Genomic DNA, 27,533 nt, shown 5'->3' with positions numbered 1-27,533 from the left:
TATTTCACTTAAAAGCATGGGCCATTCTGCAGCACAACATGACAACTTTATAAAGGCCATATTCAACATTCCAACCTACATAAAGGGTTTATAAAGGCCATATTCAACATTCCAACCTATATTGTTCAGTCCATATTTAATTTGGTAGGTTGTGTCACATTTTTCATTAGCGATAATCTCAAATAAATTACCTTTATGTACTTCTTATGAAGGATTTATGAAGGCTATATTAAGTGTTTATAAGCAGAACAACATTACATTGCGCTGACAATAACTCCAACTGGCTGTTTGCTGAAATGGGGACTTGCGATAACAGCCCCAAAGGTCGATTTCATGGTTTATCAGACTGGCGCTGGGAGAACAGGACAATGGAGATGGACTTGTCCACTGTTCAATTTGGCTGACATTTTGTTTGTCTGTGAAAAGGCAGAAAGGGGAGGGTGTGTCTGATTCTGACGATACCTTTGACGTTCTAGAACCTGTCTGTTATCAGAATGCACTGGAAGACAATGAGGAAACACCTATGAAACTGCAAGACATCTGATGCCCTTCATTTTCAATTACAAAGTTGGCGGCAGATTTGTTGGTTGAGTCTTGCACTCGGGGGGCTGTTGTGGTTATCAAAATGGAGATACAAAATAAAGTGAACAGAAAATAATGTCAGCCCAGCGTGCTGTGCTTGCGTCCCGGTGTAAAACCTTTGTCGGGCAGAATGTTACGAATGTGACAATGTTCCACAAGAAAAAAGACCAAATTATATGCAAATGTCATGCAGTCTCTAGGCCTGACCATGTGTGCGTGTTGTGTGTTTACGTGTGCCATTGTGAGTACCTTTGTGCGTACGTGCGTGAATGCATGTGCCTTATAAAGGATTCATGCTGGTATTAGAAGTGATTTGAAGTTGCTAGTGGCTACACTTGGAGGCCTTCGTCCCGGTGTGCTGGACTAGTAATATATGCAGCCAGGCTGTGCTTAAAAATGGGAGCCTGTATTTGAAAAATTACAAAGTGTTCTCCACACCTGTGTTTCTGTAAGAGGCTCGGGAATGGATCTGGAGAAATGTAAATGCTGCTAAGTACAGGAGATATGAACGCATGTTTGTACCATCTGAGATATCACAATTGTAGTTTTAACAAACGTTGGAGGCTATACAGTGTTTGTTTAGAAATCTTTCATGTTTTCATGGGTTATGAATCTTGAACTATGCTTATGAGGCATACATAAGTGATAATCTTAGAATCAAATAGCATTCATAACAAAATCAAAAGATGTCCAAAAACTAAGGATGCCAGCTGTAATTTAATGACTAAAGCTTCTCAGTTCATTTCTGGACCTCCTTCGTTTTATCTCCATACCAACCAAACCTTTGAATCCCTATCTACAATATTCTTCTGTCATGCCACAAGCTCATTCCTGTATTAGTATGTTTTATATGGCATCTACTCATTAATGATGCAGCGCTAACTTACTAAGTTACTAGTAAATACCATCTTCTAAATAACACCAAACATAGCAAGACATTAATTAAACAACTAAATCCAGGTATAATATAAATTAATGTTCATGTGTGTCTCTATATAGTAAGAGTCAACCCAAACCCAGGAGGGCAAAGTCGGTTTAATTGAGATCATAATAAATTATTTACAACCAAGTTGTAATCTCGGAATGATGACATATACACAACTGTTTCTGTTGAGCAAAGATTTTTTTACACCACATTCCTGGTTTGGAGGTCTCTACTACATTCTTACTTCACATTTGGCATTAAATCTAATGAAAGTTATTGTAAGAAGGGGGCTGAAAGATGGTGCCGTCACTCTAACCGTTCGTCCCTCCCAACAATTAGAATAGGCTTTGGAATAGGTACAGTGGTTGAGATTTAAAACAGAAAGAACGTTAAACCAGAAAAGGAACTAAGCTGGCCTAGTTCTGCCGGCCCATGATTGGAAGGGATGAATGTTGTTGACCCTGGCAGGTGTCCGCGGTTTGTGGCAGACTGTGTCTTTAACCATTATGCTATTTAAACAGCGAACGTTGTTGCCCGTGATTATTGGGTAGAGATGTGATGCCTGTTTACTTCTGCATTGTTGATCCATGGCACTATAAACAAAAACAGTTTACTTTAATGTAGCTACTGAAGCTTGTAGCCAGTGAAGTTTAGTCTATCCTGAACAAATCCTAATGCTTAATTTGTTTTGTCCGTGACGAGGATCGAATGCCGGTCCCCTTGTGGCAGTCTGCGTCTCTAACCACTACGTCATTTAACAATGGGCAGTCAGTCAGTCAGTCAGTCAGTCAGTCAGTAAGAGACATTCGTTCATCTTGGCAGGCTCCACTTACGTGGCCCCGGCAAAAAAAGAGAAAACATTGTCAGCTCCATAGACTAGTTTAGTGTGCCCCTAAACAGAGATGGTTGTTTTTTTAAAACCTATGTCTACTTGCTGCCAATCACCCAACAGCAGCGGGCAATCAGCGCTCTACTCAAACCTAGTACAAACCCAATATGAAATTTTGGAGAACAACTTTTTTTGAAAAGGAAAGAAAAAGGTGCAGTGGTCTCTCTCTATATATACAGCTCCGGAAAACATTTAATGTCTCACACTTCACAGTGCATGTCAAAAAAAAGTCACAAGCAACCATAGAACTCTTTGTAGACCTCAAAGATAAAATTATGCTTAAAGCTCCGACAGGAGCAAAAGGGGCTCCGTCATTGTGAAATGGAAGTCTGGAACCACCAAGACACTTCCTAGAGCTGGCCATCCAGGCAAACTAATTAACCGGACAAGAAGAGCCTTGGTAATGTACTGTAGGTGACCAACAACTCAATAGCCACTCTAACATACAGTACAGTGTAACTTCAGATTTTTAAAACATAATGCAGCTCTCCATCAATCAGGCCTTAATGGTAGAGTGATTAGGTGGAAGTAAATCCTGAGAAAAAAGGCACATGACATGTCGCCTAAAGAACTCTGACAGCATTATGAAAAATACTCTCAGGTTGATGAGAACATAATTGAACTATTAGGCCTGAATGACAAGTGCTAAAAAAACAAAGCACTTCTCTGTCAAAAAACAAAGTACTTCTCATCACCTGGCTAATGACATTCATACAGGAAACAACAGTGATGAAAATATCATTCTATAAAAATGTTTCACAGCAGCATGGACAGGGAGTCTCTTCTGGATTGAGGGAAGAATGAATGGAGCAAAACACAGAGAGGTCTTTGAAGACAACCTGGTCAAGAATGCACCACAGACTGTCGAAAATGTATCTTTCAGCATGACAATGACGAAAGCACAAAGCCAAGACAACACTGAAGTGACTTCAGGCTAAGTCTTTGTCTTTGAGTGGCCCAGTGAAAGCCCAGACCTGATCCTGACTGAACATCTGTGGCGTTATACACTACTTGTTCAATGACAAAACTGTTGAATCTAAAAAAGATAGCCACCCCATCCAATCTGACAGAGCTTAAGGGAGAATTGGGGAAACTGTTTGTACACTGAGACATTTCAGTTTTTAATTTTCAACAAATTGGTACAAATTTCTAAAAACCTAGTTTCTCTTTGTCATTATGGGTAATTGTGCGTAGATTGATGGTAAAATTAATTCTAAATTACGTATGTAACACAAAAGGTTTGGGAATACTTTCTGAAGGCTCTGCCCGGTATGTGGCTGCAGGACTATCCCATGTAGGACTATCCCATGTAGGACTATCCCATGTAGGACTATCCCATGCTCACCTCCCTGTAAACCCAGAATATGGAGTGATCCGTTTACGCTGTTCACAGGGAGGGCTGGCCATCCCACCCTGACTGAGAATGTTATTTTTTTCCTGATCTCCCCCTACTCTCCTTTCCAGTCCCCTCCTCCCTCACTCACTGCTTCTCTCTCCCTCTCTCTCTCTTCCCTCCAATTTTCCCCAGTCCCTCTCAGCAGAAATGTCTAGCTTTCGCCCAGTGCCAGAGGACAGTTTACCAGGGGGTTTTGAGTGGACTACATAGCTTCCCTACACAGCCCTTCCCCCGACCAACGGAAACATAACAACGGAGTGGAGGAACAGTGTCCAGGGGCACTGTACGTACACCTCTGGCTAACTTCACTGGATACTTCCTCAGTGAAGTGATGAAGATGAACTCACTGCACACTGAAGAGCTTGTTAATCATTTTTCCTACCAGCTGTCTCCCCCCAGTTGTTCTCTAACAGCTTAAGCTGCAATGGTTCCCAAGTGCCCGGATATGCCAAGCGTCCAATGCGACGGGGGAAATGGGTGTAATTCTAGCTCAAATTGACATAATTCCAAGAGTGACAAATGAGTGCACATTGGTCTGGCTCCTTTACCACCTCCCAATTTACTAAGCGTGGTGGCTGGGAATTTATCTTTCTAACCCTTGCCATAGCCCGGTAATTGAAGCAAATCATCCCATTTGACTTTAACCAAATAAATATGGGCCCCCTCAGATTCTGTCAAAAAGACATTAAGGTTTACACTCTGAAGTTAAGCAGCAAGCAAGGATTTCCCCTGAGAAGTTATTTAAATACAGAGAATGTGCTTGGCTGTTTGCTTATTTCAGTACTGAAAATATAAGGCCATTGCAGAAAGTGGTATCGCTCACAACATAAGATTTACATTATAGTAAATGGTCAAGCAATTAACTTAATGAGGTTTCTGTATTATGACTGACATAAAGCTACATTCCACAGCAGCACCAGGTGTGTTGAAAAGGGCAAAGGAGCGCAAACCGTGGGGGGCATAGAAAAGGGAAGTCATCAATGGGAGTCAAAAACTCTGATCGAACAAATTGGTTGTCTGTTAAATTATTATTATTACTCATTTTAAAAAAGCCCACAATGCAGTTACTCAAGTGAGATGTGGATGTATTTAACTGTTTTCACTGTGTAACATCCTGGATGCAGCCTCCTGTTTGTCTTAGCTGTTAGCATAGTTAGCATACAGAAATCACTGGTGATGGTCAAAGTAGTTTTAAAATGCTAAATGTATGCTCTTCAGTCAGAGCCCATTTTAACCAGCATTCCCCCTCAAAGATCCTCACCTTGAATGAGTCTGAGTTAGATTACGTTGACACCTAAAAATACCTTTGTATATGGCTTGATTGATCACTGCTATCCAACAACAATATCACCCACCCGCCTAAAGTTAAATCCAGAATGGATTTATTTTTCTGAAGAACTTGATTACTTATTCACCAAATCTGCCAAGTATACTCTTGTAAATCTTAGATCCAAACCTAGACTACGGAAGAAATAATCTGAGCTAAAAAGTGCCTCAATAAACTTGATGTATTGTACCTGATGACCATCCATTCTCACATACAGCACAGTTTTTACCTCAACATAGTGTGAAATACACTTACATAACATTGCCGAAAGGTACCCTCATTGCGGGGTGCAATGAAATTCACAATCTCTCCGCCATTGTATACTTCCCCCTGGCGTTTTCATGGCATTTCATGTGTTACGCTTATTTGTCAGGTAAATGTCTTCGGTCAGCGCAATAACTGTTCAAACATCAAAATGAGGGCGCAGTGTTTGCTCCCATCCTTCCTGTCAGCTGAAGTCAGTAGCAGCACAGTGCTTTCCATTGCCTAGCAACCGCTGTGAACTGTGCAGCTGTTGAAAATACATTTGCAAGCAAGGATTAACTGTCTTAGATTAACATACATTGGGGTTGACGTGCAACCATGCAAACATTAATTATACTCTGATTTCTACCTCCACATATTGTGAAATAAACATATAAACAATAGTCTATACTAAAGGCTACCGGAATATTGTCAGGGGGCAATGAGCAGATTTTGGATCTTTCACTGACTTTCCTGTTTTGTCCATTCAAAAGGTGACTCCTTAAATATTAACTCCTAACATATGTACTACAGTATGGTGCTCTGGCTAATACATTTTCCATTAAAACAGTATTTTTGAAATATCTTTTTAATAACACAGATTAACTTGTATATTCGCCTGTGTGCCTTCTATTTAAAAATGGAATATAAACAGACTTAAAACTACAAAATTACATTTAGTACCATGACTCAGACAATGACTACATATTGGAGTTTCCAATCTAAACTTCAAAGCTAGCCACACTCCAGCTTTGTAAGTACTTTCTTGCAAATAGTTTGCAAACAGTTAAATGAAACCTGCGTCCAACAGGCTCGAGAGTCCAACAAAAAGCTTAAACCGTTCCACTTTGCAAATTGTATGTATTGGTTTGCAGTTTGTTTGCCAGCCCATCCGGCCTTCGAGATTAGATGCTCTCAGTTCAATTCGTTGCACTTTGAAAATCATCACTCCAATCACATTGCCTAAACATTGCTACACAGTGCGCATTTGTTTATGCATTTTGTAGCAACGTGAAGATCATGTCCTGTATATAGGTTCAATGGATCAGAAAGCAAAAGTCTGATAAGAAATTGTTGGGGGTGAGGTGAGGTAAGAGAGGAGACAGATGGATTGGGGATAAGTGGATGACAGAGAGGGTGATGTGAGGATATAGAGCGACGGACAGAAAGGACGCGATGGAGCGAGAAGAAGTTGAAAGGGCTCAGAGGAGCGATGCAGGGTGAATGTAGCTAGTGGCGGGAAAAGCAGCAAAGAATTATATCCATGACAGAAGATTAATCAAGAAGAGAGTGAGCCGTGAGGAGGGTGAAACAGGGGGGGAGGTGCTCCATAGAGGCGTAGGGCACAGGAGGAAGGTTGCCGGAGACAGACGTTCCCAGGTCTTACGTCCACGTCGTCGCAGAGCAGAGATCCAGAGCCATACTGCAGACGGCACTGGTGGGCGGCACTGTACAGGACCCCGGGAGGCACCGAATTCAGATCCTTTACGTCGCTCAAGGGGGGGTCATCCAGGCACCAGCCCCAGCCTCGACTAGGAGGGAAGAACCGCAACAACGGGCCGGTCAGACAGACAGAATGCATTTGTTGATACACACATACACACGAGGGCTGCCTTTTGTGAGAGCCTAACTATGCTGAAATGGGATGCAAACTAGCATAGTTACTAGCATGTGTCAGAGTTTGCATAATTGTGTGTACAGGTATCACAGAGGTTCCAGAGCTGTATGTGACCAGGTTTAAAAAAGCTGTATGTGACAGGGTTTACAGAGCTGTAAGTGACAGGGTTTACAGAGCTGCAGGTGACACGGTTTACAGAGCTGCAGGTGACAGGGTTTACAGAGCTGCAGGTGACAGGGTTTACAGAGCTGCAGGTGACAGGGTTTACAGAGCTGCAGGTGACAGGGTTTACAGAGCTGCAGGTGACAGGGTTTAAAGAGCTGCAGGTAACAGGGTTTACAGAGCTGCAGGTGACAGGGTTTAAAGAGCTGCAGGTGACAGGGTTTAAAGAGCTGCAGGTAACAGGGTTTACAGAGCTGCAGGTGACAGGGTTTAAAGAGCTGCAGGTGACAGGGTTTATAGAGCTTTATGTGACTCTACAGAGCTATTAACATGGCCTTGAATCAAACAGTCATCAGAGTTAGCACAGCAGCCATCTTTTCACATGAATGAAAAGATAAATGAGTTAATTCCACTTCATGGGATCCATATCTATCTTCCAAGGGAGCATTAAGATATTCTAGCTATGTATGTATAACTCCCCTCGGGTAGTGTTGGATGTGTCTACTGCCGTGCAAAGGCAAAAGGCCATAACTTCGATTTGGTTCGAAAATGAGTTATTGTAATTTTTTTAACATGAAATATCTGCTTTATCAAGTAGACAAATATCTTGAGTGAACTTCTTTTTTTCTTAAATAGTGTGTCGTCTTTGCCATAACTTCCAAATACCCTAGAGAAGCCAAGGCAGTAACATCAGTTACGTTTTTTTGAATCTGCCCTCCACTCAAATTGCTGCGCATCAAAGGTACTGTTTACCGTGCAGGAGTTACGGGCTGTTTATCAATTCCAAGTACGCTAAGAATGTTCTTGCCTAGCGTCCTTGCTAGTTGGTCTTGCAAGATCGCGAGGACAGAGAACACGCCTATCTGTATTGAGATGCACGTGTACTTGGCTAGTTGCGCAATACCCCTCCACTCCGAGGGCTGTAACCTCCTCGGTAGTCCCTGAATAAAAGATGAATGTGAAGATGAACGGCAGAAGGTTGTATGGAGACTATAGCCATATTAATATGATATGACATTTGTATATGAATTTTTTTTTAAGTGAAAATGAACTGCAATTCTAATCTACCGGTACTGTAATTAATTAACTTAGCTAACGTTAACTAGCCTCTCCACTGCACTGAATAACGTTAGTTAGCTGATCGAAAAGTCGGAGCAAATTTATAAATTAGCTGTTTCCTAAATAAAATAACCAAAAATTCAGCTACTACAATGGCCATTTCTCGTCACATTTTTTTCAGATGCTGATTTACAGGTATCCTTTACCTGAAATAGGAAAAGTTAAAACTTATTACAGTTGAGGAGTTTTTCCTGCTCTCCTGACATCTTGAGATGACTTCTGGGATATCAGACGTGTTCTCGCTGAACAAGTCATCAACCCATGCATCCTTGATAAAAGAGGCGGATCAAGTATACATCCGGGCATTTTAGGGGTTCTTGGTAACTTGCGTTCTTTGGATTGGAACCATAGACTGTAAAAAAAAATGGACGACGCCCCTTCGCTCTTTTCCATTGGTGAAAACTGAAGCCGCCAGTGTCCCGATATGGCGCTGACATCTTGGACTTGCGTCTGCACAGATAGCGATCTTGGGACCAGTTCTGCGCAGTAGCGAGCAGTAAGTAAAGCCGTAAAGCCGCGAAATCAACAGCCCCACCCCTGTGCCCCGCCCTCACTCTCCCTCGCAGAATGCGCATACCGTAATCAATCGCAAGCACACGCTGCACTGTTTTGGAAGTGGAGTCCTGCTCCTGTGAACTCTGTCTGCTCCGTTCCACTCCAACCTCATTAAAATACGATATGTTATAGCCTAACTTACATCATGTTTAACCTTAATTTAGAATAGGCCTAATACAAAAATAATTGGTAACTTCTAGCTAACGATCACCTGCTAGCTATTAACATGGCTATTAACGAGGCTTGTTGTCTTTTAGCTAACGTTAGCTAGCCCATTACATTTATTTACTAATTAAATAGCTTATAAATTTAACTTACCGAAAAAAATTCAAAGATCGATTGGAAATGCCAGATCGGTTAGCACAATCTAATGCAGAACAACCCATTATGTCCGTGTGAAATTGTATCAATTATAGAAATTTAGAGATTAAATTTAAAGCTCCAATCTCCTTAGTCCTCCGAAGATCGCAAAAAAAGCCTGTTGGCGCTTCAGTGGCTCCTCGGCTCAGATAGCTGTCAATCACAGCTGTGAATCACGACGTCACACCACCGTTTTTAGAGCATTAAATAACTAACTAAAAACCAACTAATTTTAAAAACAAACTCTTGAATTTACATTAGCGTGATACAAACTACAGTAAATGACAGAAACCAGCTTTGGAAACAAGATATTTGAAGGGTAATTGAATTGTTTAGTTGGTCTAGCGTCCCATTGAATAACATGGGGAGGCGGGGTTTATGACCTATACTGGGACCACTCACCAGGGGGCGATCGAGACGTTTTGGCTTCACTTTTCAGGGCTTGTGTGGCACGCTTGATTGGAACCCTACTTGGGCCATGAAAGATGACGTCAAACGAGTACACAAGTAGGGACAAGAACGCGGATTGATACATGGTTATGGTGTTAGGCCTAAGCATTAATGTCTGTCATCGAAGCATTTCTGATACACACAGTAGTTTGAAAACAGTGTAATGCAAATAGTGTTGCAGTTGTGGTTTTTATAAATGTTATCTATCTTTTAAGAATGTACCATAGCTCTGAAGGGAAAATGTTGGTAGAGAGAGCTTTTAAACTTAGTCACTATTTCTGAGTAAAAAAAAATCGAGAAGCATTTTTTCTTGAGAAGTGGAATTGAACTGGGGTCAAAACTTTAATAATATGTAACCATGTTTGGGAGACAGGGCTAGCTAATAGTTAAAGAGTACCTACAATGAAAACAACGATTTAACATCTCTAACCACTACGCTATTTAACAATGGGTAGGCCTGTCAGTCACTCAGTAAGAGACATTCGCTCTTCTTGGCCGGCTTCACTTACGCGGTTAGGCAAAAAAGTGAAAACCTACAAGGACTCAGCAAAGAAAACTGGACTCTATAATCTCGCTCAGGAATTACTGGATCCAATTGGAACAGTTGGGCAGTTAGAATTCAAATGTTGAATTGCCCGCAGTGTGGGTTATTAGGTTCCAACCAGACAGACACATTTAGCAAACAATGTTTAAGCCATTTCTTGTATGGCTGTTGTCTTTGCAATTAAATGATAAAACTAAAGCTAAAGGGCTTTGTAATATCCCGCTTGTGAAAAACCACATCTGGTACTGTCGTGTTACATTTCACCTGAAGTAATCTGTTGAAATTTGTTTTTGATTTAAACTTTTATATTACTACGTTACCTTTATTTTATTCATTTGCATTTACAAGGATGACCTGGCAACACCTGGCAACTCTTAAGCCCAGTACAACACACTATTCAAACATGTTTAAATGGAACCCACTATCTATGAAAAGCAACACAATCACAAGCTATCATTTTTTTTTACATTAGTGATCATTACATTACATTAGTGATCATTAGATTATAGAAACTCACCTAATTTTGTTGTGAGAAGAGATTGAGAAATGCTGAGACAAACATATATTTTGGAATAGTTCAGTATTGAAAAAAAAATTTATTTAGATGAAAAAGTGTTCCTCAATTAGGAAATCAAGAGGGACAAATACAGAAGGTGAATTCCTCCAATCGACTGCATGACTTATTCAATAAATCCCATGCACCAAGCCAAATATTTTTAGTTTGAAACTGACCTTGAAATCTAAGATCATGTGCTAAAAAGGCAGAGCTCGTGATTTGAAATAAGGGAACAGGCCTCTGGGGTTGTATTCACAATTGTCCATAAGTCATATTGCTGATCTCAGATCTCAGTATTCTCTAGAAGGAAAAAATTTAATGTAGGTCAACACGCCAACTCTTTAAGCTTTTTTTAATATGGGCCCATAGCAACTGTAGTAACTAGGAAGTGGTGCTGGCCAGCTGCAGGAAAAATCACATATTTTTTTTTAATATACTGTAGTACAGGAGAATACCAGACAGCTTTCATAGCAATGCTGGACTATGGACTTAAGTGAGCCTGTCCACTTTATTGGTGTTTGTTTGAAAATCACAACATGAGAGAGCAGAAGCTTGAGGGTTGTTTGGTTTAATTGATGGCAGAATATAGTATTGCCTTCCTGACATATTTAAAAAGTAACAAAATACCGCTGGATACTAACTGTGTTTCTCTGGACAGCGCAAGTCTCCTGTTTCTCCTGTCAGACGCTCATCAGAGAGGGATGGTTTTTAGCAGCAGAGTTGTCTGATTTTATGTTCAATCTATCTCACTGTAAAGATGGTTGCTAGCGGTTATATACATTGAAGAAAACCCAATGCCAAATGGTCAATGTAAACATTCCACTTTCCTGAGGATGGATGAGCGTGACCTACTGAGAGAGAATCAAAACGCAGATGTTGTTCTCATTATCTAGGCACATTTAACTTTTAATGAAACATATTCATATGCTTCTACACTGTGTAACCAAACCTAAAACATCAGGTTTCACCCAAGAAGAGACAATTACTTGGCATGTTCCCATTAATTTCGTTGAATCACAATAAAAGACGCTTGGAATGCAAGAAACCTTTTCTCAATAGGCCTATCTGTTAACAACTGCTTGAATAGAATAACTTCCTCTTCAATGCAACTTTAATAACCACGGTGATGAATGGGACGACATACTGACCACATGCAACAGCAATTATGTTGTTAGCCATGGGTGATTCTGTGGCGGTGCGGTTTGATTATATAGAAAGGTTTACCGATTAGTCAGGTCAACAGAGGGAAAGTAGGTGACAGGCAGGGTCCTCCTACACTTGAGTTAGACTTTGAAACTGCAGTTCCATTCTTAACAAAATGGCAACCATAAATGTATTTCCACATGTCTGATGAGACCACTGTGGTAAGGATGCTTTAGTGAAAAAATGAGTTGTATAAACTCCAAAATAACATAATTTTCAATTGTCTGATAAGGATTTTGTTATCAAATATATTTATGTGCTCAGCTGGTCAGCCCACCACTTGGGTTAAGATTTGCCAGATTATCCTACAAGAAAGGCTAACAATTAGACATTTCAGATCAGTGGTTTAAACTAATGTTTTTAAGCTAATGTTAACAAGTTGTAATATTATCAAAATCATTGGGTTCGAGAATTGCTTCCATGGTTTTTCAGTTAGGAGCAAATACTTCTCTGTTCCTCAAGCTCATTAACTGAAGAATGTTTACATTTGAATCTTTTGGCATATGACATTGAGAAGAGACTGGTAGGTAGTGTGACAGGCTCTGTCAGTTCTGTCAAATCTGAATCTGGAAGTAAATGTCACAACACTAACAATTATAAGTGTTTCCCAATCCTGCTTTCACTGTGTGGCTTCTCTAAAAACATTACTTTCATTATAAAGAACATGTTTTTGCCAGTTAAAAAATTATTCACCTTTCAAACAGTTATAAATCAAAACATGATGCATGTTTATTTACAACTTGGAGGAGTCTTGGAAATCCTAATATAGCAGTAGGAAATAACTGTCATCGCTGCTATTTTCAGACTCCCTCTCACTGCAATTACACACGAAAAGCTTCAGGGCATTTTTGTAACCCATGCCTCTTCTTCCAGCCTCCAAACCTGCTTCAAACTCGTCAAGACTAGACATTAGGAGCCGCTCTCTCTGTGTTCAGCCCATCTGTTTGATAACCATCCGAACCACATGGCCCTGCCTGCCTTTTCACATTCTACATGTAACTAGCACCTACATCTCTGAGTCAGACAACAAAATAAGACCAACTACTTAGGCCTAAGGAAGCCCTCGGCCATTAGCCCACAATAGGCTTGGGGTAGGAGCAAGAAGAGACATGAGGGGAAAGACGACTGAGGGGAAAGAGGAGGGTATGGGATTTCAAGAGGCGGAGGAAGGCAATTAGATGGCAGAGGAGGAGGGCGAGAAAGAGACAGAAAGAAAAGTTGGACAGACAATAACTTTGCTGAAAGAGGAGTAATGGGAGCAGTGCACAGCAGCCCACGGCTAGTTTCAGATGGAAGGAGAGGCATTTACACTGTCCTACTCAGGAAGATGGGCAGTGTGGGAGTACAATGACCCAACTGACTGCCTGCTTTACTGGGGTTTTTTCTACTAACCCCTGATGGTAATCACATATGGGCTATCCGTATTACATTTTCAGTGTGCTACAAAGCAGGGGAACCAACATTCCCTGAATGTTCGCTCACGACATTACTCTGATAATGTGGTCAAATCTGGACCGAACATGCATGTCCGCCTTGAATCCGTTCAGTGGAATCAAAGACCTGCACTGATGCATAATAATGAATTGACATTCATTTCTATTAATCTACTTCCATTTTATGTGTTCTTTACTGCCTCTGGGACTTGCATTTACTTAGAATACATTTGCATTGAATTATACTTGCATATACTTCTGAGATTTGAAGTAACAATCAGTAAAATTACTTTAAATGTAATATGCCTACATTTCTGTGAATCCAGGTGCATACATTCTATCCACCATGTCTAGGGACTAGTATTATCAAAAAGAGGGACCACTGAGACCATCAAGTTCAACATACTCCTCCTGTGAAGCTGATGGAGCATACAAGTGATAATTCCACACTTTTTATGCAGAAATTACATAAATAAAGAAAGAAACACGACACCGTAGAAGTCATTTTCTATTCCCCAAAGAAAACTAAAATGGGTTGTTTGCTGCTCAAACTGTCCACTTGCATAATGAGTGAATGTTATTTTCCAGAAAATGACTGTTTCTTATGGCGGCAAACACACTGAAATATTTACAAATTGTCCCCAAACAATGAGTAGGGCGAAGTGTACAAAAGTACACATAAGTTAATGCAGTATAGCTGAACAAAAAGGACAAGCTAAACTTCTGAATGACACACTCAAGTGACAGTACACCTGCGTTACACACAGGTCGCCAGATCCATAGAATTTGCACAGCGTCCGGTCGCTGAACATTCCATTAATTAGTACATCCGGAATTCCGCAATCATGGAATATTCAGTGTGCAAAATAAACAATTCCCACATATTAGGTTTGGGTCTTGCATACCGGACTGATACTTTTCGAAAACTGTAATTTTGCCCAGAACCATAAGTAACTGAAATCTGTCTAGACTCTTGAGTTGTTAAATGCTGTATCCTCTGAACCATTCACTGTAATTCCAGCTATCCAATCAACCCTATTCCAGTAACACTACTGAAAAAGCTACTTCCTCCCTGGTCTAACTGCACTCTATTGTAACTGTACCAATCTTACAAGAAAATTGCCATAATGAAGACTTTCTTGAAGGAGCCTTAACTTCACCAAAAAAATATCAAATCTTCCATTCTTCTCAAAACTGTAAATGTTTCCCAGCGACTCCCTGTATTGGTGACTATATATAAAATGTTCCAGTCCAGGTATTATACCCCATAGTACTGAGACTGGTGTCTTAAAAGGGGTAGAAAAAACTTTTATTTGGCGTTAGACCAAGGCTACGCGCCTGTCCTCTTGCCTGGGATGTGTTTAGGGGCATGGCAAGCAGGCCAAACAGATACAACTATAAACACAAAACATATGTACACCTTCCTATTCAAAGACGGTACAAGTCGGGTGTTCCAAACAAAATCAAACTGCGTCCAATTGCACCTCTATGTGGCGTGGTTGAAGATCTATCTCTTACTCTAACTGCATTCAGAGTGCGCGAGCAAAGCTGAGCAGTCGGAAATCCAATTCATTGCTTACAGAGTGATCCTTTCTCACCACTCCAGACACTCAACATCCATTTTCACGCTGTGCTAAAAATCACTCCTTGCTCACAGTGAAGAAATCTCTCCATTAGTCCACTCCATCTACTTTTGTGATTATGTAGGCTACCATTTGGTTTTGATGTGGGCTAAATAGGATGAAGCACTTAACAAATGTAAAGAAGGATGATGAAGAGAATGAGAAATTCTGGTCAGAGTATATCCAGAACTTAGTGGTAAATGTTAAGTGGTATAAGAGCAAAATTGGACCAGGATATACGACCACTATTCCAAAAAATGTGCAAACAAGCTCCTCAGTCCAGTTGCGTGCCCTACCCTCTTAGCTTCACTCCAACTCCCCTCCACTTAACTACTCTGCTCACATTCCTGTTCTGGTTCCATGTCGCGGTTCCTATTCACTTTGTTCAAACTCAAACTTCTGGTGTTCTAACCTCCCCTCACATTCTATTTCCCTTACTTATGTTAAGTTTAACTTATGTTGCTTTAGCTTTGCCTTTAGCTCCACATCCCTCAGGTTCAGCTGCATGAGTAAGCTAGCACATTTTTTATCAGACTCTCTCCAGAAGGATTCCCTTTCCCACCAAAACAGCCTGAAGCAACTTTCAGAATCCTGCTTTGAATTTGGCAGATGCTGATTTGCATTGATGAATCAGCCTACAAATTCCCAAATAGGATCATTATCATCAACTTTGTTTTTGTTTTTCACAATTGTATACACATTAAAAACAAAACTTTTGCTAAATTCCAGAAGGAAAGTAATTTACTTCCAACACATTAGCACTATTCGCCTGTCATACTTTTCTTGCAAAACTATATACACAACTGTCTTTGTAAAGCACACTTGTCATCATGTAGAAAACACTGGCATTCAATGACCAAACTCAAATTATTGCAGTCCTAACAATCTCAACCAGGTCATTAAGAAGCATAATAAACATGCAATCAGGATGTTGGCATTAATAAAAACTGCCACAGGTAAGCTCACCTGTGCTTGGAATAATGGATGACAACATCAGCGAGAGAGTTAGAGAAACGGTGGATGAGGGAGAGCAAGTAGAAGAAGATCAACAATCTCTTAACGACATGTGTGACACTGTACTTGTATGGTATGAAAATTAGGGAAAACCGTTCCTAAAAATTATTTGCCTTCTGCATAAATGTTATTGTGTCATAATACCAATGTAATTATATATAATAAATAGGGTTGTAACGGTACGGTTCGGTACGTACCAAAACTTTTAAGTCACGTTCAGTACGATTTCGGAGCAGTGGAAAAAAACTACCAAAACATGCAAAACTATTAGCTAGCAACCAGGAACCCAAAGCTATTGCTATCAAGACTAAGAATAATGTCAAACTCTGAGTTAGCTCTTTTTGGAACAGGTCATTCTATTTTTCATATTATTATTCAGAACGTCATTCTCTATCGGGCATTGGTGCGGAACCGCTTTCTGACCGGTGAGTATATTGCAAAGTGCTGTAACAAAATGCTGGTACTGAAAAAAAAATCCAACCTACTGCATACTTTAAATACAGTGGCAACTTAAAATAAATTAAACTTTAAATCATTTAAAATATATGTTATGTTTTGCTTTTTTTTATTTCATGTTTTTTTTCCAGTGGAAAAAACGTTTCATGCAAAACATAACTGAACGTGACCTTTGCACACCTAATAATAAATATATTTATTTAATTCCTAGTGACTTTTGGTTACTAAATGATAAGCCTCCTTGACCCCATTCACTAATTTCCCTATGTAATTGTTCTTTTAGTTAATGTCTTTTGCCCTCAGTACAGGTAACAAATACCTGGCACATGTTCATTATTTCCTAGTAGTTTTCTGCCAGTGCAGCTATCTAAACAAGATAGACAGAGCCCTTTGGAGCAAGTGGCTAATACCTACAATATGAAAGCAGGAAAAAGTTGGGGCCATCTAGGAGTTTGATGATAGATTCACGGCCTATCAGTGGTACAAACACTGAAAGAAACGTTAGCAGTGAGATCAGGAGTCAGGAAATGTGGTTTTAAGGGAGTGACAAGAGAGGGGGGGGGCAAGGGTGACACGGACGTAAGAAAGGACATTTGCATTTTTCTTTTCTTTTGAGAACTCTGCAATTCCCCTATCAGTTCATTTCAGACGAATTCAATGACGCATTGTTATGGACTTCCTTACCAGCCATCATTACAGAGTGAAACAGACAAAGCGTGAACAGAGAGACGGTAGATTGATGAGGTCATCAGTGTGGGACTCACTCAAGGAAGCGGGTGATGTACTGCCGGCTGCAGCGGGACCAGCTGGGTCTGGCGTTGCCGTACAGGAGCTGTGGAGACATGACGAAAGGTCTTTTCCCAATCGGCTCACAGTCATTGCCGTTGCCGTCATGTTGAATCCCAAAGCTGCGGCATAGAAGCACATTCAACACAGAGGGGGCGAGTGAGTGGGCCCTGATGGACAATTTGACACGGACACAGGTGCATTCAGGTGAAAACGTTAGGACACCCCCGTGGAAAGTTTGGTTCACCTGGTTACATGGTTTGGGCATACAGTCATTCTCACTTCAACACTACTGGCAGGTAAATGTAACCAAATTCAACAAATTCATCAAAAGAAAGATGATACTTTCCCCTACAGAAATGCATTTTTATAGTGCAGAAAAAAGAAGTACACTCCTAGCTTTAATAGTTGGGGGTGCCCCCTCAGGCTGAAATAACTTAATGTAGCCATGTCTTGTTATTGTCAATAACTCTTACGTCGACTGGGGGGGCTTTGTTCTCACTCTTCTTTATAGAACTCTTTCAACAGTGTCATGTTCTAGGGCTTTTGACTCTGCTATTACTCAACACTCCATTTCTTTCTTTCTTCCGTTTCAGACATTCTGTTGTAGCTTTGTTGGTGTGTTTGGGATCACTGTCCCGTTGCAACATCCATGTTCAGTTCAGCTTTTTTGCAAGGGCCTTACATTCTCCTCAAGAATTCTCTGGTAAAATATAGAATTCATGGTCGAGTCAATGATGACAAGATGTCCAGAAAAAATATAGAAAATAATTTGATGAGACAATGCATCTTCCTTTCATGTTGTTCATAAAAGCAGATTCTCCAAAATATAAGTTTTGCATAAAATGTGGAAAAAACTAACATTTTGTTGAATTATATACTGCTTTGCATATTTTGTATTCAAAAGTTAGAAAAACAATAGGAAAAGTATTTATTTATATATTATTGTTAGTTTGTTTTATCCTCATTATCCATTATCCCACAGAGTGCTTACCCTTACCATTATAGATAAGCCTTAGGGTGTCCTGGAGCAAAACCAAAACCACTTCCTTGTTTCAAGAGACTCTACTGAATATTTAATATATTTTTATACTTTTTTTGCTCCAACTGGTAATTGTAGGGAATTTAAGTGCACCTGATGAGGGAGATTTTACAGTGATTCCTTAGCTTGGCTTTTGGATAATAGCATGGCTTGTCGGCGTCCTGTGGCAAAATGAAACGCACCCACGTGTTCTAGAGACTCTCCTGACTTGAATTGAGTTATGAGTTTGTAGCGCCAACCATTTGGTCATGGTAATGTCTAAGGCTCTTCGCAGAAAAAAGACGATTGCCTTGGCTCTACCCTTTAGAAGGATGTAGGCCACAGGTTAAGTGACGTCAGTCTCGTTAAGGCACGCCACTTCAGCAAAAAGATGGCAAATGACCCACTACGGTGGCTTATATGGATTATATCGCCTGGTCCACAAGACTCTGCTGAACACAGCAAAATATATATTGGGTGGCTTCCAACATTCATTGTGGCAGAAGAGGCCTGTAGATGTTTTGGTCGGCTTGTGGGATACATTTGGAGGGGCGATTTGTCCTATGTAGACTGCCAGAGGTCTGGACTTTTCTCCATTTCTAGATGATCCCTTGGACAGCGGAATGATGTACTGCAAATTACGTGGAAATGGCGCTGTAACCCATCCCAGACTCAATACTACTGTATCTGAGTGCTACAGATAGCTCTTTTGATATTGGCATGATGAATTGGTTTACCTGTACCAATGAAGGTGCTTGGAACTCAAATATTCCTTCGTCCAAATATGAAAAACTTTCCATGGGTGCTTATTTCCTCACATGACTGCATGTAGTAATTTGTACACACGTGTTTCTTCACTTTAATGCAAACAAACACACACAGACACACACGCACACAGTCCTTTGACATGTCTGGTAGAGCCTTGGTTTCTTTGTAGTCAGTTCAGTGGAAGGCCCAGTGAGCAGGGTGTTTAGAACCAATCTGAATCACTCCAGGGGGTTTGCCAATACATGTCCAAAACAGCCAACAACACAACATCACTCTGCAATACTTCAAAGACTCCAAGGCAAAACTAGAAGCCTAGGCTAGGCACTCTGCAGTGTACAGCAGGACAGGCAAAATCAGTTTGAATTGTATTTACATAATGTGGTTGGTTGCAAACTTATTCAAGGGCCAACCTTTATGTCATACTTCTAGGTTGGTACAAAGTCTGCTGGAGTTATACAGGAATTTGGCACACTGTGAATTAAGGCTATGACACTGACACTAATTAAGCCAGATAGGGTGTTCCTAATGGAATAAACATAGACACAGAACTTCAAACTCTCATTCCAAGAGTGTGGACTTTCATTTGCTTGTCATTTGGATCCACACACCACACGGTCAGTATATGTCACTTATATGCTGCATGACTTTCTGACTGAACTTGCAACATTGAATTAAATGTTTTCACTATTATACAGTATGTATTATGTATTACAGCATACATAACTAACGTTTTAGCACACCAGAGCCATTTCAGGTAAACGTATATTATTTTATTAAGTTCACAGGAACCACATCGACAGTCCTAAAATTTGTTCTCATTAATTCAAATGATGGGCAAACACAAAATGTTATGAACTATACCAACTACCAGTTTTTAGAGATAATTGGCTTTCTGAGCCAGCAGCTCTACCAGTGAATGTGATCTAAATAGGATATTTCTTTTGTGTGCTGAAGCTATATCCACCAGACTATTTTAAAGCAGTCTGGTGGTAGGCTTTAAAGCATATGTAAAGCATGTAGTGGTTGGTTGGCTCAGAAACAGCCTATAAAATAGCCTTGTTTTATTTAGAGAAATGCATTCATATACATGTTCATATACAGTGGCCTATTTACGTGGTGATAAATTGCCACCTAACAAATATTTATGAATTGGGATTTATTAATGGCAGTTTTGATCAAAGTGGGTTTTGAAAAGTGTTAAATAGACAGGCAGCCGCACAGTACGTGTAACGTTAACATAGAATGCTTTGAGTGTTTTATGATGACAGCATTGTACACTGAGCCAGCAGGAGACATTGGAGCAATGGGCCTTGAATACCACCTCCAGCTATTAAGTTGAGATGATTCTTGGATGTGATTGTCATGGTCATTACAGACACAGCACTTTAACACACAGACACTGTAGATGTTTTGTTTTTTCTGCCCAACTTCCCATCCTGGTCTGCTGTCACAGTAAAACAGTCAGTTCTCACCTGCTGATTAGCAGCAAGGAAGGGGCCTTCTTTCCCTTTCCCTTTCTGCTCTATGAAAGGTCAACCTGGACTGCCTACTCTCAAGTTTTGCTCTCTGCCTCCAGCTCTTTCTCTACCTCTTTTCCAATATCCCTTCTAAGCTTGAACTACCAGGGCCAGCAGTGTGGGTCTTATGAGAGCCATGGGTTCGCTTCATAATTAGCGATGATAATTAGATACTTGTATAAAATGGGGAATGATAAATTAATGCTAAATTCCTTTGTATTGTTTTGAGTGTATTGACATTGCATGGTTTGTGTGGCTATATGTGTTTTTAAGTCCACAAAAGTATAAATGTCAATCAATCAATCACATTTATTTATAAAGCCCTTTTTACAACAGCAGTTGTCACAAAGTGCTTTTACAGAAACACCCGGCCTTAAACCCCAAGGAGCAAACAACAGTAGTGTTGAATTTCAGTGGCTAGGAAAAACTTCCTAAGAAGGCAGAATTTTAGGAAGAAACCTAGAGAGGACCTAGAGGGGTGACCAGTGCTCTTCTGGCTGTGCCGGGTGAGATACTAAGAGTCCAATTGGAATAATTAATAAATGTATGTGGGCTAAATCCAGAGTCTATTTCAATTTAGACTAGGTCAAAAGTATGACCAGATGGACAAGGACAGGGACAGCAACGGGCCCCCCAAACCAGGTACAACGCAGGTGTGGACCAGGACCTAATGTCCTCCTAAAGTTTAAAACGGGAGGAGACTGGGACAATTCTGAAAATGCATTCCTCATATCAACAACAATTTACATTGGAGAAGGAGAACTTAGTGGGGAAGGAGAACTGACCCAATCCCCCAGCACAATAGTATAGCAGCGTAAGACCTTGGGACTGAGACTGGGGGGTCTGGAGAAACAGGGCCCAACTGGGACTGAGACTGGGGGGTCTGGAGAAACAGGGCCCAACAGGCAGGAAATCAATCCACCCACATTGCCAGGCATCAACCAAAGGGACACCCACCAACCGCAACCACCCTGAATGAGGGCCGAGTATTGCCAGCAGATTACAGCTCAATTGCACAATTGGGGGGAGGGCATCCCAGTGGTGACGAGAGCCAACCTGGCAAGACAGCAAGGGTGGACAGTATCAAGCCTTCTGGTCACCTTCACGCCCCTGGTCCAGGCTACACCTAATCATAAACCATGCTGTAGAGATTAGTTTTTAGTAGACACTTGAATGTTTGCACTGAGTTTGCATTTCTAACCTTAATTGGCAGATCATTCCATAATTAAAAGGCCTGCATCTTGCGATCGTAGGTATATATGGCTGGATCATTTCAGCAAGGTAAGTAGGAGCAAGTCCATGTATTGATTTATAGGTTAACAGTAAAACCTTAAAATCAGCCCTAACCCTAACAAGCAGCCAGTGTAAGGACGCTAGTACAGGAGTAATGTGTTCACATTGTTTTTTTCTAGTTAGGATTCTAGCAGCCATTTGCAGCACTAATTGAAGTTTATTTATTGATTTGTCAGGGTAACCGGAAAGAAGAGCATTGCAATAATCTAGTCTAGAAGTGACGAAAGCATGGATTAGTTTTTCTGCATACGTTTTTGATAGAAAGTTTCAGATTTTTGCAATGTTTTGAAGATGAAAATAAGCAACTTTTGAGACATATTTTATATGTTCATCAAAGGAGAGGTCAGGTTCAAGTGTAACGCCGAGGTTTCTTACAGTTTTTTGGGATACGACCATGCAACCGTCGAGGTTCACAGTGAGATCTGCTAACAATGCTCTTTGTTTCTTGGGTCCTAAATCAAGCATTTCAGTTTTTCTTGAGTTTAAGAGCAAGACGTTCTCTGTCATCCACTTCCTAATATCTGAAACACATGCTTCCAAAGCAGCTAATTTTGGGGCTTCTCCATGCTTCATTGAAATATATAACTGTGTGTCATCAGCATAACAGTGAAAATGTACATTGTGATTTCGGATTTCATCGCCCGGAGGCAGCATATTTAGTGAGAACAATAATGGGCCCAGAACCGAGCCTTGAGGAACACCAAAGCATACCTTTGACAGAGGATATGCCATCCACACTAACAAACTGATATCTTTCAGATAAATAAGATTTAAACCAGACTAGAACATGTCCACGTAGCCCAATATGGGTTTCCAGTCTCTCTAAGAGAAGGGAGTGATCTATAGTGTCAAAAGCAGCACTAAGATCAAGAAGCAACAGGACGGATGCGGAACCTTTGTCTGAGGCCATTAGAAGGTAATTTGTTACCTTCACGAGTGCAGTCTCAGTACTATGATGGGACCTGAAACCGGACTGGGGCATTTCATAAATGTTATTTGTCTTCAGGAAGGCATTCAGTTGTTGGGAAACACATTTTTCTAAGAATTTTGAGAAGAATGGGAGGTTCGATATTGGCCTATAATTTTTCAATAATTGTCCAATCTACAACTATTACAAATTCACAAATCAATAATACAAAATGTCTGCATTAATAGGTGTGAATGCTCGAAATGGTGTGAGGGCTCTCGGGAAAATGACAAATTTCTTCAGCTGCCTGATGTTGAATGGGCACTGCCGAACCTTGGTCACCATGGTGTGGGTTTGGTCGGACCATTCTCAGTGATGTGCATGCAGCAAGATCTTAAAGCATACGACTCTCTACAGTAGGGGGTACGTGCTCTTTTTGGGACTCAAACCTCCCTATCGACTGCCTCACTGTCGCTGGACTTCAGGCAAGGTCATGTCTTCAGTTATTCGAAGATCGAGTTGGCGTCGTGTGTGGCCAACTAATCATGGGTGAAACAGGGAGTTCGGGAGAAGGCTGATGGGCTCCCGGTGTCAGAGAACGCCCCAGTCAGGATTATATTCCATTCACACAGGTCTGGGCCCAGCTCCAGGTCTCCCAGCTTTCTGACAAGTTTTGATAGAACTGAAGTGCTAAAAGCTGTGCTGTAGACAATAAACAGCAATCTCACATAGCTGGTACTGGTGGGGTGTGCGTTGTCTCCGTAGCTCTGTGGGTGCAGTATACAAGCAGCTATTGGTCCAGGGTGGTGGGTATGAGTTTATGCTTCACTGTTGGTGTCATTCTTCACTGTTGGTGCATTTGTGTTTCACTGAATGCGTTTTTAATGGTCCAATCATTTTAAGGGGGCCTATCATTTCAACCAATATTATTTCATCATGGCAAATTTCAATGGTGTCTGCCTGAAAGAAAATGGCGCTGAGGAGAAAGAGCTTTTTGTTCTAGTGGGGCAGAGGGATCTGAGCAATGGCACATGTTATCACGTAAGGCAGCTCCTCATTTATTCAGCACATTGAATGCTAATTAAATCCTAAATTAATGTCATGTTCTCTGAGCGACACAGAGAGGTGAGGCTCAGGATGGGATATAAATCCAACACCTTCCTGTAATAATTATATGAAGGTGATATATTCTCAATGGGGTATTTATGTATGACGTATCCTAATTGAAGGTGTCTGGGCACAATACATTCTCATTACTGAGGGTATTTGGGGACAGTGTAATTGTAGTGTATAGCTAGCTGTGTTTGTATTGAGGATTTGTCTGTGTGACAATAACTCATACCTGACACAAACATCTCTTTTTGTTCATCGTATGATATAACACAATGTAGATGAAATAGCACAGGGATTAATCTACCTGAACAGATCTGAGTATTTCGCCTAACGTGGTTTACAGTATGTGAGTGGATCTAATTGTATGAATGTTTGTGGCATTGTCATTGAGAAATATCAAAAGTTGTTTGTATAAATGTTCGTAACAGAGAGACAGGAGTGATCTCTGTTTTGACTGTCAGACAGAAGCTTTAAAGCTATGTTAGGTTGAGCGTCAGGTTTTTATCTTCCAAAAACAGAAAACCCATTTTGGTGTGGACTCGTCACGACTCTCATCACACCAAACAACTTTGAACTGGAAAGGAAAATCAAGCATTCAATAATTGGTAAATGCGTCACAGTTGATATAATGTGTTTTCTGGCCTAATAGAAAAAACAGCAAGGAAAGAAAGTTGCTGCTGCCTGAAAACTACATTTATTGAAATAAATGTGGTGTGCTTAAAGATGCAGTCTGGGACATTTGCGATTAACAAAATATTATTATCCAGATAAACTCACAGTTTGGTCTGGATGTGATATGAGGTCTTTATTATAAGAAATGCATTTGTTTTTCTAAAGCCTTTCTTTTTAAAATTGTTATAAATAACTGGTCTTTGTATGGCTAATACAGTTCCCTCTGGAGGTATTGGGAGAGTGACACATTTCTTTCTTCTTTTGTGGCTCTATACTCCCAGATTTAATTTTAAGGTATATGACAGCATGTGATATACATTGTCCCCCTATTGTAATGTCTACCAATCCAGTCCTAGTAAATGAACTGTGAGTATCTTGAAATAATAATTAAACCACTGTCACTCTGAGGACCATTTTGTGCCACTGCATAGATGTCACTGACATATAATTTAAGCGAGACATATCTAAGTGGATAGAGAAATTGGGTAAGAGTGTTGGAAGTCTTCATTGACCTGACCGATTGTCTAACTGTGTCTCTGATTGGCTAACTGACTGTCAAATCAAAATGTCAGGCATGAAAATAATAAACTGCATTGATTGACATCCCAGACACTCAAACACATGATGCAAACACTTAACATTCAAACAAAATGACAACTCAGTAAGTTAGATGAGGGTTAGTAGTCGTTCAATAACTAGATCACACAGATTTAAAGGTTTATCCTAATTTATCCTCATAACTTGATGTCTACATATTTCTCAGCTTCCCTGAATGAAAATGTAACCAAAATGTCTAAAATCCTGTCAGACTATGGCAGACCAGTCCCCATTTGTTCAATAAGGTTTGTTCTGGGATAGAACCAAAAAAAAAACCTTTAAGGAATGTCCCTTTCCAGCCCCAGGTTGCCCTAAGCGGCATTTTGCAAGTACAAAGGACAAATGCAGCATGAACGCACACCTGCATACGTATATGAGTCTCTGATCACGCGCGCGAATACTTACTTGTGGCCAAGCTCATGTGCGATAGTGAAGGCCAGCGGGAGGCCCGTGTCCTCACTGATGCTACAGCTACGGTGAGGCTGACACATGCCGGCCACGTGGGACAAGCCCAGGGTCTCACACGGCTTGTTGATGGCAGCACAGATGTCCTTTCTGAGGAGGGCAAAGGAAGGGGAGGGGGGGTGACAGGAAGAGAAGCAGGAGGGAGGGGAAGGGGGTGGTATAAGGGGTGAAGCGGGAGGTAGAAAAATGGCAAGGGGAATGGGACAGTTGCAAATGATCTGGCTTTACTGTAGGTCGAAAAGCAATTCAGGAGAGAACAATGTTGGAAATATGGAGGGAAGTGCTCATCTGAAATGAAATTCTTTGGCTACTCATGCGTCATTAGGCAAACGAAACATTACCAAACATTTGAGCATGGACGGGATGTTGTTGATCCCCACTGGTGGGCCAGAAAGAAAAAAAGTAGAAAATGTATGCCCTTACTACGACGCGCTGGTTCAGAACGTATGATGAACAACAAAATGTAAACTACCCAGAGAGAAACAACAGCTGATTCGGAGGCGTTGTGGCACTTTCTTTTTTTAACTCTCCAATTGGATGCCAAGACAAAACCCTTCCTTGTTGGAGGAGGCTAGAATACTCCTCTACTAACATAGTAACAACAACATTCTCCTGCATGTGGCAAACACTGTTTCAGTGTCAGAGGAGGACTGAGGTTGCCAACAAACTGTGACTCCATGTTGAGCACAAACGGATGGATGAATCTCTGAGAAGTTAAATGAAACAGTTAAGAAATAGAAATACTCAGGAGCTCAGTCTCATCCAAAAAAACTCCAAGAAGGTTCGCCTTATCTCTAGAAATACTCTTGATGTTGCGTTGTTAAAATAATAGAATGATGAAGCCCTTCAAACGGAACAAGTTTATCAAACAGGAGTTGGCGGTTAATGGCTGGTTTTAAGTGGATGCGTTTCTGGATGGAAGGTCACAATGGAAAACAACAGTCCATCTGTCAGTTGGAGTGGACAACACAGGCACAGGATCTCTAGGTTGTTTTCTTACAGTACATTTTTTTACATGCCTCACATTCATTCCATTCAGGCTATCGCAGAGAAATCAATTTAAGGCAATAAAAAAAAGAGGATACTGAGTCCTTGAGAGGATGACAAAAAGTGAAGAAACCAACCTACTGTATACTGTTACCTTGAACTTGAAATAAAAAGTTTAAAAAATCTCCAATGACTGCAGAAGAAAAAATTCTCAGAGATGACTGTCAAAAGTATCCATCAATGTTTTAAAATGTTTGCACTCAAGAGGAACATAAGTAAAAGGCCATTTGATTATTTGAAATTAAACAGAGCACAGTATGTATGCACAGTGAGCGAAAAAAATGTTTGATCCCCTGCTGATTTTGTGCGTTTGCCCACTGACAAAGAAATGATCAGTCTACAATTTTAATGGTAGGTTTATTTTAACAGTGAGAGACAGAATAACAACAAAAAAATCCAGAAAAATGCATGTCATAAATGTTATAAATTGATTTGCATTTTAATGAAGTGAAATAAGTATTCGACCCCTCTGCAAAACATGATTTAGTACTTGGTGGCAAAACCCTTTTTGGCAATCACAGAGGTCAGACGTTTCTTGTAGATTGGCCACTAGGTTTGCACACATCTCAGGAGGGATTTTGTCCCACTCCTCTTTGCAGATCTTCTAAAAGTAATTAAGATTTCGAGGCTGACGTTTGGCAACTCGAACCTTCAGCTCCCTCCACAGATTATCTATGGGATTAAGGTATGGAGACTGGCTAGGTCCAGGACCTTAATGTGCTTCTTCTTGAGCCACTCCTTTGTTGCCTTGGCCGTGTGTTTTGGGTCATTTTTGTACCTCCATATTTGACAGTGGGGATGGTGTTCTTGGGGTCATAGGCAGCATTTCTCCTCCTCCAAAAATGGCGAGTTGAGTTGATGCCAAAGAGCTAGATTTTGGTCTCATCTGACCA

General features: G+C 40.7%; 1 protein-coding gene across 1 annotated transcript in view; it reads right to left on the bottom strand.

The window, feature by feature from the left end:
- The window catches only part of LOC105014014 (A disintegrin and metalloproteinase with thrombospondin motifs 7), a 118,815-nt gene that overhangs the window by 66,968 nt on the left and 24,314 nt on the right, over positions 1-27,533 (bottom strand). Inside the window, exons 7-9 of the mRNA XM_010875959.3 lie at positions 25,534-25,683; positions 17,219-17,362; positions 6,750-6,894 (exon numbers count right to left, since the gene is read on the bottom strand). Of these exons, the coding sequence (XP_010874261.2) occupies positions 6,750-6,894; positions 17,219-17,362; positions 25,534-25,683 (439 nt within the window). The remainder of the gene's footprint in view (positions 1-6,749; positions 6,895-17,218; positions 17,363-25,533; positions 25,684-27,533) is intronic.

Source organism: Esox lucius, chromosome 2 (genome assembly GCF_011004845.1).
Source record: "Esox lucius isolate fEsoLuc1 chromosome 2, fEsoLuc1.pri, whole genome shotgun sequence".
NCBI lineage: Eukaryota > Metazoa > Chordata > Actinopteri > Esociformes > Esocidae > Esox > Esox lucius.
The sequence above is the reverse complement of the archived record's forward strand: the minus strand, read 5'-3'. Positions and strand labels throughout refer to the sequence as shown.